This window comes from Thalassophryne amazonica, chromosome 18 (assembly GCF_902500255.1).
Source record: "Thalassophryne amazonica chromosome 18, fThaAma1.1, whole genome shotgun sequence".
In the NCBI taxonomy this organism is placed as follows: Eukaryota; Metazoa; Chordata; class Actinopteri; order Batrachoidiformes; family Batrachoididae; genus Thalassophryne; species Thalassophryne amazonica.
In genome coordinates, this window is record NC_047120.1 from 37,537,937 (window position 1) to 37,553,421 (window position 15,485).

At 39.6% G+C, this 15,485-nt stretch overlaps 1 protein-coding gene across 1 annotated transcript in view; it reads left to right on the forward strand.

Moving 5' to 3' along the window:
* sdk2b (sidekick cell adhesion molecule 2b) overlaps positions 1-15,485 on the forward strand; it is a 1,022,446-nt gene that overhangs the window by 819,053 nt on the left and 187,908 nt on the right. Inside the window, exons 11-13 of the mRNA XM_034194673.1 lie at positions 4,724-4,840; positions 10,393-10,560; positions 12,235-12,337. Coding sequence (XP_034050564.1) covers positions 4,724-4,840; positions 10,393-10,560; positions 12,235-12,337 — 388 coding nt within the window. The remainder of the gene's footprint in view (positions 1-4,723; positions 4,841-10,392; positions 10,561-12,234; positions 12,338-15,485) is intronic.

A 15,485-nucleotide genomic window follows, 5' to 3' on the forward strand; every position in this document is an offset into this window, starting at 1 on the left:
TTTATGTTTTTTGATTTCAGCGCCTCTCTGGCGCGCAAGGGATTATGGGATACATTCATCATGTTCAGAATCAGCTATTTATCACAAATTGATGGACTCTATTTTGTTAACTTCTCATAAATCTTTTTCTCATACAGTCATTTGCCTGTAGAAGACGAGTGTCCGTTCACTTCAGTGGGACAGTTGCCTGGAACAGTTTCTTTTCATTGCCTCAAAACTCGACGGTCATGCCACGTTTTTATCCAGCTCCCAGACACTGAGCGTCTCTGGCGGTGAATGCGCTATAAATGTTTTAAAGGTGCATGTTAGATAACATATGTTTATACAGTGCTACCAAAAAAAAAAAAAATTAATAAAAAACTTAAAATCTTTGTACCGCAGCCAAACAAAATGAGTCAAACTCTGCGGAAAGACAATAGAACGAAACTGATGATTTGGATGCAGGAACATTCACAGATTACAGGCATCAGGTACCAGATTACACGTTACGTGAGATCCAGGTGAGTTGTTCTCTGCTTTGTTCTTCAAGAAGTTAGTGTTTAAGGTCGTTGCATGTTATTTAACGTCCCGGTTTGCAACACAACATCAAAGCTTTTATAACTGTAGTTTATCTGGGCACATGTAATAATTAGTAATAATTAGAGGTTGCTGATTTATTTTATTTCTGAAAATTAGTGACGGAGAAACTGAAGCGTTTTGAACCACTGAATCAATATGAAGCAATGGTTCAGCGTTTCAAAGCTTTTCGTACAATTAGGTAACATAACATTTGCCTGGAACAATAAAGGCTAAGATGTGATGAAACAGTCAGGCTGTGTTATGTATGTTCACTAATAAAGGTTCTATGTGCTTCTTGAGATTTTTGATGGTATTTTTGTTTAAAAACATTAATAAACATTAACCCCTTAACGCCTGAATTTATATAGCTGTATATAAAAAAATGTTTTGTGTGTGTTTTTGCCTTTAAGTAGATGGTAAATAATGTTGAGATTTTTCATTTCATTTTTGCACAAGAAATAAATAGTAATGTTGGTATTTTGGTAATGAATTTATGTTATAATGTTATAATAATAATAATGGCATGTTGCAAATTTGCGACAACAGGCATACTGGTCAATTTGGTATGTTGCATATTTGAGTCAAATATTGTAGCATATATGCGACAATAGGCGTTAAGGGGTTAATAATTAATAAACTTGTGTAATACGCAATTCCTAAAGGAGTCTTCATAAGGGATTAATAAAGTTCTAAATGAGGTTCTATCTAATCTAATCTAATGTGATTGTGCCATCATAAAATACTGTACGAGGTCTCTTAGATAATAAACCGACCCTTTATTTTTTTTTTAACTATATGGATTTGAATGACATGTGATTACACCAATCATGCTTGAACCCTCGTGCGCATGCGTGAGTTTTTTCACGCGTGTCGGTGACGTCATTTCCCTGTGGGCAGGCCTTGAGTGAGATGTGGTCCCGCCCTCTCGGCTGAATTCCTTTGTTTCACACGCTGCTCGAGACGGCGCGCGTTGCTTTATCAAAATTTTTTCTGGACCTGTGAGGAATATCCGAGTGGACACTATTCGAGAAATTAAGCTGGTTTTCTGTGAAAAGTTTAACGGCTGATGAGAGATTATGGGGTGTTTCTGTCGGTGTAAGGACTTCCCACAAAGCGGGACGTCCTGCAGCGCTTCCAGGCGCTGTCGTTGGCCTGTTTCGAGCTGAAAACATCCTAATTTAAGGCTTAATTCACCCAGGACATCGTGAGAGAACAGAGAAGATTCAGAAGAGGCCGGCATGAGGAATTTATGCGGACATTCCACTGTTTAAGGACATTTTTTTAATGAAAGACGTACGCGCAAATTCGCCGAGTCGTTTCCGTGATGACTCGGCAAATCTGTGTGCGCCGCGACAGGAAAAACACCTCCGTGTTGAAAACCATTTGTAGAATTCAGGCGGCTTTTAATGGCTTTCAACAAGTGAGTAACTGAGAAATTGTTTAACAGCTTGGGCATGTTCCAACTTGCCCGTTAAGGTTTCCAACGGAGGTGTTTTTCCTGCCGCGACCCCCCGCGGTCGGGTCCAGCCCGACATGCGACTCTGCCCGCACGTTCTTTCATTACAAAATGACCGTTAACAATGGAATGTCCGAATAAACTCCTCATGCCGACTTCTTCTGAAAGTTCTCTGTTCTCTGACGACTTACTGCGTCAACAGAGCCTGAAATGTGGAAGTTTTCAACTTGAAACGGCGAGACGCTGCCGCCTCGAAGCGCAGATCGCCGTCAGGCGCCGTGGACCGTCCTTAAAGCGACACTACCAGACCAAAATCTCTCATCAGCCGTTAAAATTTTTACCGAAAACCAGCTGAATTTATTGAATGGTGTCCACTCAGTTGTGCCTTACAGTTTTGAAAAAAATTTTATCAAACAAAGCAACAGTCTCTGAGCCATTCCTAAACAATGGAAAAAATCGACGAGCGGGTGGGCCACTCCTCACTCAAAGACTGCCCACAGGCGAATGACGTAACCGACAGGCGTGAAAAAACTCTCGCATGCCCACGAGGGTTCAAGCATGTCTGATGTAATCACACGTGATTCAAATCCATATGGTTTTTGAAAAAAATAATAAGGTCGGATACTTTTCTAATAGACCTCGTATAATAGAGATAGAAATTTTGAAATGCTTGTGCAACTAGGGACTGTAATGACCATTTTACATATTTGAATTTACATATAAATTAATCGACAAATTTTATGATCTAAGATGACAATGAACTTCCCCTCTTTGACAGACCAGCAGCCACCACTGATATACACAGTCTATGTAAATTATACATATTCATACATCTTCAAATAAACTTATTTGTCAGTTTATTTTTTTTGTCCAAAGTCAAGATCCTTGTTTAAAATCGTCTTTTTGAATGCCCTCCCTAATATGCATAAAGGGTATTTCCTTTCCTTGTTGAAGTATTTAAAAAGTACTTTACATATAAATTGAGTGTTACACCTCCACTGATTCAATTGCAATTACATTTTTGTTGGGAAAGTGTAGTGACATGGACCTACAACAGGGGGCGTAAATGAACGGACGATGGATGAGTCAAAAATTACAACACTTTACTGTTGTGAAACGTGCACAATGGAATACAGACAGATGCAGAATTTGGATTACAGTCAAATATACAAGGGTGACGTGTGGGCAGGCTCGAGGATAGGAGACAACCATCCAGAGAAGAGCCGGGCCCCACACGATTTCCACTGCCACCAGATCTGGAACACACCGGAGCCGCCAAGTCCCGAATCCCCAGGTGGCCACCGTCTCCAGCTGTCAGATCTGGTACCGCTGGCAGGGCAGAAAACAGTTAATGGTGGGTGTGTGAAAACACGCCCAGTAAACAGTCAGCAAGTTTGTTCTTTCAGTAGTTGGGTGGGAAAAAACACCTCCACCTTAATCACAGTGCAGAATCAATCTCCTATTTTACGTAGTTCGGAGTGAGGAGTAAAAACCGTTCACCGCTCGTCAATCCACGAACCCCGAGCCTCCCACTGGAAATAGCGAGTTGAATCTCCCGCAACAGATCACAAAACCAGAACAGCAAGCACGTGCGTAGGCACAATCAAGGCTGAGAATTTACCTATAAGGTAGACGATATCTCGGCAGCGAGGTGGAGTTGCTGCCCGGCTTTTATGGTGATGGTAGTGGTGATGATGAGTGACAGCTGGTGCTTGTTGATGAGTGACAGCTGTCACTCCCGGTTGCTCCGGTGCCCTCTCGTGCCTGAAGCCCGCACTTCAGGCAGGGCGCCCTCTGGTGGTGGGCCAGCAGTACCTCCTCTTCAGCGGCCCACACAACAATTTTTTTTTAAGTCTTGTCGTTAATACCATGTTTGCTGACTAAATCTAATCACCTGTTTCTCCTGAGTGTGTGTGTGTGTGTGTGTGTGTGTGTGTGTGTGTGTGTGTGTGTGTGTGTGTGTGTGTGTGTGTGTGTGTGTGTGTGTGTGTGTGTGTGTGTGTGTGTGTGTGTGTGTGTGTGTGTCTCACTGCTGGAATTTAAAAATTCGTTGGTAATTTTTCCCTCACGGTGCATCTCTTTGCCGTGCTTTTGACATCTAATTTTCCTCACTGTATTTCTATCCATCCTGTCTTCACTTTATACTGCACCGTGTTATCAGAATTCATAACATCCTCTCTCTCCCCGTCTCACCCGTTCCTTCCCTGTCATCTCTCCCTTCTCTCCTTCCATCTCATCAGATCATCTTTTCTTCTCCTCCATGCACTCACCCCTCCACCTCACATCTGCGCCAACTCGGCGCTTCTCCTTTGCCAAACTTCTCTTTCTCTTCCACTCTCCACGGAGGAGCGATACAATTTTCTGTCACCCTTTAAAGGCTTTGATTTATTGCATTTCACAAATGGGGATTTAAGTTATCTGCATATTGCCTTCCTCTTTCCAAACGTGTTTTTCCTCTAACTGCAAAAGAAAAAAGAAAGGTAGTAGGCTGTCGTGGCATCAAGGTGAAGGCTTTGGCAATCTGTGAAGTATTAGCAGGAAAGAGCGACGACTAAATGCTGAGATGCTCAAGATGGTGCTTGCAAGAATACATTTCAAGTGGGGTTTTGCCATTGACACTTTTATTTTCTCACCTCAGTAACCCTCTTAGCTTGTCTCTTGGCTGTACACCGCTCTCTCTTTATTCACTCTGTGTTCTTCTCCCCTCAGGCATTGCCCCAAATATCACAGCCGGACCCTCTGACAGCACTGTGATCGACGGCATGTCAGTCATCCTGCACTGTGAGACCTCTGGGGCTCCGAGACCGGCTATCACCTGGCAGAAAGGTTTCTATTACACACTTTCACTGCTCTCCACAGCGGTGAGCATAGTTCAGCTGATCAGTTAGCTGCTAATTAGCAACGCTAAATTTTTTTGTTACCCTGTCGCTGACCGAAAGGTCCCCTCTAAAAATCGGTCCCCCTTGCCTTCACTGCACATACATCATTTCAGTGCATCAGCAGTATCATGTCTGAGCGTCAGCATCGATCCACGATTATAGCCTATCATTTCTGCTTAAAAATGCACTCCAGTCAAATGTTATTTATCTCAGCGACAGATATGATGCTTTTGTACAACAATCATTTCCACATAAATTCAGCATCATATCATAGTAACAGATTGGGGACTAGAGATGGGTATCGAGAACCAGTTCCTTTCGGGTATCGTTAAGAAATGATTTGATCCACGGACATCAATAACCTTTTTACTTAATGATCCCCTTATCGGTCCTTCAGAGTGGCCATTGTTTTTGGGGGGTGTTATGCAGGGGTGGTGGCCAAGTGGTTAATGCGCTTGGTTTCAGTTCGGAAGGTTCTGGGTTCAAATCCCACCCCTGCCACATTTCTCCATGTAATGTGGAGTTGCGTCAGGAAGTGCATCCGGCGTAAAACCTGTGCCAAATCAACATGCAGATCCACCTTGGATTTGCTGTGGCGACCCCGAGTGCAAACAAGGGAGCAGCTGAAGGGACTTACTTTTTTGTCAGGAAAATTATAATTTCTCTACATTGATTACAGACCCTGCAGCGGGTCTGTAATCAACTTTTCTGCAGCGCGGCTTTGCTTTGAACCTTGAACCAATTGAAGCAGTGATTCGCAGATTGAAGCAGTGCTTCGATCATTGCTTCGTTGATTCATTTTTTCTTTCGCTTTCCCCCGCTAAAACCCTAAAGAGCATATGGCTGTGAGTATTAATTACCTTTTTAATGTTAAACCGAGCTGTTATGGTCTTCTGAAACAGTTGATAGATGTATTTTATAACAAAAACGGGACCGATGCTAACACATTAGCATGTCTATGGCATTTTCAATGTTAAAATTAGCATGAAGCAGTTGCAGCTGCCAAGTGTTTGTTGTTGTAAAAGAGTCAAATGTATTACAAATTGTAATATTTTTTAAATTTATTTTTGTTTATATATTAATAATAATAGCAAGCACAATAATAATAGTAATAATAACTTAGAGAAAGAGACAAAAAGAACCTGAATAGAAACACAACAGAAAACATAAAGGCAACTAACAATGAAAATACATAAATAAATAAATAAATAAATAAATACATACATACAGAAATAAATGTTTCCTGTTAACACCTAGTGACTCTTACACCTCCATTTCATCCGTGTCTTATTTAAGTTTAATGACAGTTTGTTTCAGTCAAACCATATTTTCAATGTGTTAATTTCTTCAGTGATTTCCTCCAGAACTATCTGCCAAACTAGAAAACTGCTGCATCTAGTAAGAGCAGAATACTACTGGAATGAATCTGAATAAGTAAAGTTGGGTTTTTTCTCACCTAAATGGATGCTGCACTCACTCCAGTTTATCGTCTGGAATAATCCCAGATTGCATTTTAGAGCTTCTGGAATTCAAACATTTTCATGCAGGTGGTGTTGGGGGGTAATTTTGGGTTTCAGCTTTTTTTTTGTTTTTACCACTTTCATCCCTGAATATGTCAATTGTAAGTCTCGTTTGTGCAGATTAAAGTCACTAACTGAGACTCCTGTCTTGTTGGGAGAAAGAAAGGAGAATCATCCTCCGTTCTGTTCACACAGCTCCAAACGTTGCGCGGCTCTCTGCCGAGTCAAGTTAGAATGATAGAATCCAGTCAGAATAACTTCAAAGTGAAAGAGCATCGGTAGCGATTCACCGATTGTCACCTCGTTTCTGCTTAAATCTGCCTCGTTTCTGCTTAAAACTGACTTTAGAATGATTTAAGAGGTTTTACTTTGTCATCTGATGGTTAATAATCACATTATTCCCTTTAATCGCTTTGAGTGTAGAGAGTCAGACTCAGAGAGTCAGTCTCAGACATGCTGCTGTTGCGCTCTTGTCATTCCCCCCATCTTTTATGATGAAATAATGCTGAATTTATGTGGAAATGATTGTTGTACAAAAGTTTCAGATATCTGTTGCTGAGATAGATGATGACTGGAGTGCAGTTTTAAGCAGAAATGAGATGATAATCGGTGAATCGCTACAGATGCTCCAAAATGACACATGCACAGTGTAGGCAGGGTAGACCAATTTTTAGGGAGAGCTGTTCGGTCGGCAACACCGAATTAACTTTAGAAACCATTAGCAGACAAAATTAACTTCCACTAACTTTTGTTCTGCAAACTTAAATAGTAATAGTAATAATAATAATAATAATAATAATAATAATAATAATGGTTGAAATGTGTAAACCTTGCAATCATACAGGTTTGTTCTCGTTGGAGATCATTCACTCATCCACGTAGCGAAACTGACATATAACGTGAAGGCAACAAGCATGAACTTGAGGAGATTCATTAATTATTAGATTGTTGAAAGTGTTTTTTTTTATTTGTGTGTTGTCATTTTGGCTGCTCCCATCTCGGGACGGGGTCGCCACAGCGGATACATCCAGAACTGCATTGGTAATTGGCATAAGTTTTACACCGGATGTTCTTCCTGATGCAACTCCAGTTTCACCCGGAGAAACACACCCACAGCCGCTGGTGATCCAAAGGGGTTTCCCATATAAGTACGAACCAGAAGCTGATGGGATCAGGCTTACACAGAGCAGACTTATTTGTTAAATAATTTCTGCTGTATGTTGAATGGAAATTACTTTTGAATTTATTTATTTATTTTTTTATCTTGACATGCTAACCTTTTTTGGGAACCTCCATGTTTATGCTTCAACATATTAAATTTCAAACTCTGTTGACCTATTTTTGACTGTCTTAGAGCCCAAAACCCCACAAAATAAAGCTGAATGCATAATAAGAAAACTTTGCTGTAGTTTTAGCTAAATGTTTTAGCGGTTTACTTTAACTTTATCACAGTTAGCATTTCAGTTAGTGGATTAGCAGTTATTGGAGGTAATTTTTAGGTTAGCTGTGCCCACTGGTTATCCATAAAACATGAGTCCACACTGTCACTTGTCATTGCCCAACAAATAGCACATAATTAGATTCTTTTCCCCAGGATTTACCCTGCACCAGGCTTTTCAGATTTGCATCTGAATGGCATATCAACCCAAGCACTGGCCTTGTTTTTTTTCCTTACTATCTCCATTCCTCTCCTCTCTCAATTTTTCTCCCAAATTTGTTCCCTTGGGTCTTTTTTAGTCTCTTTCCTTCCATTCTGTCTCCGTTTCTCTTCATCTGTGTCTTTAAATGTATTTAAGTAACCAGGTTACTGTCGGTTTTCCACTGTAACCTGATTCCTTACATGTCATGTAAACAAGAGGAATAGATTCCATAATCAGGTTTAGGGATTAGACAAATACGGGGAGCGTAGCTGCACTTCTGCTGGAGAAGCCTTATTTGTTGGCCAGGTGTATGCAGAACAGGGTTTCCAATTTTATTTTTTATTTATTTATTTGCATTCCCTGTCTGTAGATTTGTTCATTGGCAGATTAGTCAAATACTAATGAACAAATTTAATAAAAATTAAAATAGACACTGGAAATATTGAGGCAGATTCCCTGAATGTGAAACAGTTGTGAAATGGAAGATATAAATTCAGGTCCATTAGTAGTTGGACATTGAAACAGGGGTGGTGGCCAAGCAGTTAATTGTACTTGTTTCCAGTTTAATGCACAAGGTTCCCATTTAAAGACCACCCCTGGTCATTCTCCATGTATTGAAGAGTTGCAGCAGGAAGACCATCCTCCTGAATTCTCCTATGGCAACCCCGAGTCAAGCAAGGTGGAAGTCTGAAGGGACTCACAATAGTTCACACTGACATAGTTTTGTCATTTCAAGATGTGCTTTGTAGGGTATACTTTTAATTTTGATTGAAAGGCTTTAATTAACTGCACTGGAACAATAGTCCTTGTGTAATTTTGTTAATGTTAGTTGAGCATTTGGTAAACTGTACACTTTTAGAGAGCTTATGAAATAAGGAATCAAAAAAAAAAACATACAAACTATGTTTACATTTTTATAACTACCATGTTGGATTTCCAAAATGGCAACCTGCGGGAAAAAAAAAACCAAAAAAAAACATAAGCTTTCCAAAAATGTATACTTTGCCAAATCTCCAAAAACTTTAATTTAATTACACAAGGAACCTAACTATTTCTGAAGATCACCAATTTTGGAAATACAAGATAGCACCATAACAACCTTTGAGAAAAATGGAAACTTTTTCAGATTCTTCATTTCTAAAGCTTCATAAAAACTTGTAGTTTACTACATCTCCAAAAAGGTCACTAATTTGGAAATCTAAGATAGCAACCTTTGAAAAAAAAAATGGAAATATTGTTTTTTTTTTCTTCCTCCTTTCCTAAACCTTCTAAAAATGCAGTTTTCCAAATCTTAAAAAATATTTTAACCAACCTATTAATCACTACATAATGAACCTGATTACAACTCTACTGATGTGTAATGGAAGACACCATGTGAGATGAAGGAGATAGTTGAAAGCCATTTAGATGCTGATCTTGACAAAAGAAGAAACCACCATTGAACATCCAGGGCCCTGCTGGTGACTGGTGCAGTGCTGCGGGGTTGTCCATTGCATGACAGCAGTCAGGTCTAAAGTTGAGGCAGGTGGACACATGGAACCTCTTTTCTCTTAGCAAGGATGACCATTTTCTATGGTTGTCAAGGGTGTTTGCTAAGTGACAGACCTGGAAATGGCTCGATCTTCTTGGGTGGACACGTATTTTTGATCTGGCTGTTCCAGTGGTCAGGGTACTGATAGAGTGGCAGTTACTGTGGTTGACCATTTTCTTCTGATAACATAAGATATGGTCCCTATCAATGAGCATGTCATGAGGTTCAGAATTAAGCGCTCTTTGGGGTAAAATGTCTGTTGTCTCAGTTTACACTCCAACTATGACAAGTAACATCTCAGGGTAGTAAGCTTTTTTACTTGCAGCTTCACTTGGTGATTGACGACTGGCACAGAGGTGACACTCCTCTGGTCATGAATTTTTTCACTGTGCTATATGTGAAATACTTTCCTGACCATGCCATGATTCAGAGCAAGATTGCTTCAGTGCAAAGAACCAAGCAAATAGAAAAAGCTAAGCATTTGCAACTTGGGGATGAACTGGTCAGTCAATGTGGTTTCAAATCAAGATCCACCAATACTGTGATGTGTATGGTGACTAGTGGCACCAGAGTACTCTCCCACACCTGACCTGGCTGACTATCTGTTTGTGAATACATTCTTGTAAACACAATAACTTAACAACAAATAGCAAATACTTGATACTTTCACCATATGCACCCTCTGAGGAGTACATAAGTTGACTATATTGCATGGATTATGTAATTTCTATTGGGAACAGGATGACAATTTTGTCAGATGTACGGTGTGTTTGCTTCGTCATATTTTTCTCTCTGTTGAACACTACAGGTGAACGTGTGCTGGCTAGCGGGTCAGTGCAGCTGCCCAGGTTCACTCTCCTTGAGTCAGGCAGCCTGCTCATCTCTCCCTCCCATATCTCTGATGCCGGCACCTACACTTGCATGGCAAGTAACTCGCGGGGCATCGACGAAGCATCTGCCGACCTTGTGGTCTGGGGTGAGTTAACATAGTTCGATGGACAAGGCAAGAGCATGGCATGTACCACATTGTCCCAAATATAACGCTTTCCATCCTAGAAATATATCTGAAACATACAGGGTTGCCTTATTACCATGAAGGAGACGTTTAAGATTAAGCTTAAAATCACCACAAGAATCACTGTAAAACTGATAAATAACACAAATCACAATTATTTGCCATTATTTAGTAACCCTTGTACTTTTTTCAATGTCAGAGTGAACTCCTTTCCCTTACTACTACTACTTGTGGCTGCTGTTTCCCCACTACATATTTATTTCAACAAGAACCTCACAATATTGTCAGTGCTCAAACTAGATCAGGAGAGATTTTATATTCATAAAGACAGCAGCAGAATCACGCCATGATGTGCTTTCTGTGATTCTGCCTTCCGCCTTCTCCATCCTCCAAAGCCCCTGGTTGTGGGGCTATTCCACAGACCACTGTTCCTTCCCGTTTCATCCCAAATAGCAAATCAGGACACATTTTGGAGCATCATAGTAACTGCTTGATTCATCATTGTCGATCGTGAACAAACTTAGTATACATAGTAGTTACAGTTATCATTGGCATCAGATTTGAAATTGGGATCCAATTCTTGAACTGTTTAAAAATTTCATCCCAATTCTCAAAATCGTTGATAGTATGTGGTAATTTCCAGGTATTCATACTCTTAACTGCTTCCATCATTTTTCAACTTTAAACGGAGAATTCCTAATGACTATGGCTTGAAACGTGTTTGATTGTGGTCCATCGGGTAAAAATTTGAAGCTGAGGCAGCATTTGTTGCAATTTTTGTTCAGAGTTGAACAGCTTGAGCTCCTTTCTTTCATTTTTGGGCGGGTTACCAGGTCTGTACTTTAGAAACCAGCCTGTAAGGGGAGTGCCAGATTAAGCAGTTTCATCCCATTTTTGCAATTTTTTGATCGTGGGCGACCATAGTAGAACAGTGCCCTGTGGAATAGCCCTGTTAGTAACAACAACAACTTGTTAGGGTCTAAACACCTAGTGATACTGCAGAAAGTCCTGCCTATGGAAAACTGACTGCCTGACATGATCTGAGGACTCAAGGTTGGCCAGTTTGTGCTGTTTTGTTCTGTCTGAATGTGTTTTTGTTATCATATTTGCAAATAAATATTTCTTTCAAAAATAAGATTTGGTTCTCAACGTATTTTTGCAAAGAAATATCTCTTGTAAAAAGGGGGAGGTCATCTTATAATCAGGACCATCTTGTCATTGCTGTGTGTCACATTTATTCCTGCAGGGAAATATAATAAATTGGAATGACTGTGCTGCAGAAATAGTGGTGGCAGTGGTCAAGGTGGGCTTATGTTGCAAGGCTTGTCTATTTGGTAAAGGTTGACAAGCGAGGTCATGTCATGTAATAAAAAAGCTGCACTCAATCCATTCAGAAACAAAAGCACTTCTGTGTGCAACTACAGATGCTGAAGTGTTCTCTGCAAGGAAAAAACACCAACCATAAATACAAAGCAACAGCACGCCATTTCAACTGAAATGACTTTTCTGAAATGTCTTTGTTGTGTTTTTCTAGTGTGGGTATCGTCAGGGAGGATGATTTGGTGGCTGTTGTCTCGAAACTTACAGTCCATTTCTCCCCCCTCACTCCCCCACTCTCTCTCTATTTCTCCACAGCTCGCACCCGTATTACAACCCCCCCACAGGACCAAAATGTTATCAAAGGAACGAAAGCTGTCTTGACCTGTGGAGTCACACATGACCCCAGTGTAACTGTCAGGTAAAAACACATTCCACAAGCTCCACTAACTGACAAATTCCCTGACCCAAATAAAAATACCCAGAGATGCACACTGGACCATATACTGCAAATCTGTCTTCCCAACTGTGTATGCTTCTCTTGATGTTCTGCTGTATCTTAAGGACTGATGCCATCTTAATTTGGTCAGAAATTATTAGCAAATACTACATTTCAAAGGGTTGAATAAATTCAGCTGAAAGGTTGTTATGGTAATGGCCAAAGCCAACAATATCCAAAAGTCAATAACGTATCTATCTATCTATCTATCTATCTATCTATCTATCTATCTATCTATCTATCTATCTATCTATCTATCTATCTATCTATCTATCTATCTATCTATCTATCTATCTATCTATCTATCTATCTATCTATCTATCTATCTATCTATCTATCTATCTATCTATCTATCTATCTATCCATCCATCCATCCATCCATCCATCCATCCATCCACACAGTACTCAAATGCCTGCAACCTCTGAGGGTTGAAACCTGATCTTGGCCTGAAAATACAAGTTTCTATTTGATCCAATGATACATTTTCCTAAAAATGAATGGAAATGCTTGTTTTTGTTCCTTTTTAAATATACATCAGCTTTGACATTTTGGCAAAGTGGAGTGTTTCTCGAGGCATGAGCTAGCACACAGCTATAGTGTTGAAAACCATAGCAGCTGGAAAAAGCCAAATGGCCTTGCATATTTCACCTGGGTTTGGCCAATATAAGGGTACTTTTGACAGGCAGGGATGAACTTTTTGTGTGCAGGGTGGCTGCCATCCAGGACCCAAGGCGGTTCGATGGCATGGTGATAGTGGCAATGTGCAACATGAAAGCATGATTCCAGACCCAGTGGTGGGCACAGATAACCAAAAAATTAACTTTGATAACAGATAATAAGGTAACTGAAAAGTTATCTTTGATAAAGATAAACCGATAAACCAACCAAAAATGTATCGGAAGTTACAGATAATCGATAAATTCCGGTGTTGTCTATGGGACATTTGCAGTTACTAAAGAGCTGAAATTGATTTTTAACACGATAGCTTTTGAAAGCATCAAAAGTGATAAAAGACCTAAAGAATAAGCAAGAATGTTTGACCATGCTGCCTCCTGCAGGAAGCAGCACAGACAAATCCTGAGAGCACCCACGAAATCAACTCTTTACTAATCATAATCATTTTTCTTTCAACATTCTGCCCCTGCTGGAAGCTCTTGTTTACAACAGCGCTCCCACCACAGAAGCACACCAAGAACAGCCATAAGGCCAGGTCCCTATTAATTTCAACACTCCGGTCAGGCGGAGATCTTGAAAAATAAAGTCATACTAACTTATGTTTTTTTGAAAATACTGATAGAATAACTCCATTAATGTCAATTCTGTCATTTGTACAAAGTTAAAATATAACATATATCTTTTAATGTTGAATAAGGCACTAATTCTGAGGTTTTGTAACAAACACAGACGGCAAAGCATTCTGGGTAAAAGTGCTATACAGTGATTGGTTCAGTAATCCATTATATAAACCAACACGTTAATGTGACGTGTCGTGTGTTGGTTTAAAGATAAATGTGCTTTTGTAAAATATTCCATTTTTATTTGTAAAAACAGGCATTTTTATGGAGCCCTGGAAGTGTCATCGCAATTGCATGTTTTAAAACTTTTATGATGTTGTAAAACGTGCACTCAATATTAGTAAGTAAGTAAGTAAATTTATTTATATAGTGCCTTTCACAGACATAAGGCCATGTACACCCGTTGTCGGGTATTTGTAAAACCGAATATCTTACCCTTTCAGTTTGGGGAAAAAACTTCATCCACACTATGTCATTTAAAAAAAAAATCCATCCACATCAAACCGTATAAATGTGTTGTAATTAGTCTGCCAAACCTTTGGGTGGCGGTACTGATTAAAATTCTATCCAATCAGGAGCCTTATTCTCTTGTCGTCACTTCCACAAAAACTAAAAACATGGCGCCAACCTCGTTCATGTGGACCGATAAGGAGTCGGAATTACTTCTAACCGTAGTTTTAGAATACAAAGTTAACATATATGCACACAAAAAGTGCCTGGACAATGGACAATACCAACACTTTGAGAGCAGCCATGTACCCAGACATTTAATACTGCCATGAACACTCCTGGCCAGTAGATGGCAGTAGTGGCCTTGAAAAAATGTCAAACAAAATTCCAGATAATCCGTGTCTGCTACATTTAAGATGCGTGGAATTTAACAAACGCAAATACACTAACGTCTACAAACCCAGAGAATATATTCACAAGAGTTTTAGGCACTAGAGTTTAATGCTGTTATCTGTGGACCCTGAACAGAGTGTCTGAAATGCATTTGTCCTGTCGTGAACGTCTGAGATTACCTTATGCTACCCATAATGCATTGCTGCCTGGCACAGCATGTGCTCACAAAACCTTAAAAATTAGCACATTACTTAAAAACGAAAACATATATCTGATATTTTCACTTTATAAACTTCAGACATGACAATAATTTGAAATAACTTGTCTAAAATGAGTGGTTAAAATTTGAACCATAAGTTAAACATGTATGCCTCTGGATGACTTGGTGACATTGCGATTATTAGCATGGTGTTAAAGGAAATTACTTTTTTTTTTTTTTTGTTTGGTTACTAGTTCTCCTTTGCTTACAGACAATAGAGTGGTTTCTGTTTGCAAAGGGTAGAACAACATGCTTATTAGGAAACTTTTAACAGGTAGGTCTCAACAGCTATAACAGTTTTAAAAATGTTTTTCACTGTTCAGCTTAGTTTAGTACGTTATCGGTCTAAAAGTTATTGGACGGTAATTCATTGGAAGATAATTAATCCGATGATGGTTTTTAAATTTATCTAAAAAGATAATCTGATAATGAAAACATTATCTTCGATAATTATCTGTTATCGGATTATCAGAAGTGTGCCCACCACTGTCCAGACCTGACTTAAATAAAGCGAGGTCAGCACTGGGGTAATGTGTTCAAGTTCCCCTGATTAAATCAAAACTCTAGCAGCCATATTCTGAATCATTTAATGACTTCTCATACTCTTTTGTGATACAGCAGAAAATAGTACATTACAAGGTTAATTCTCTGGGACACGAAAGCAGCAACTGG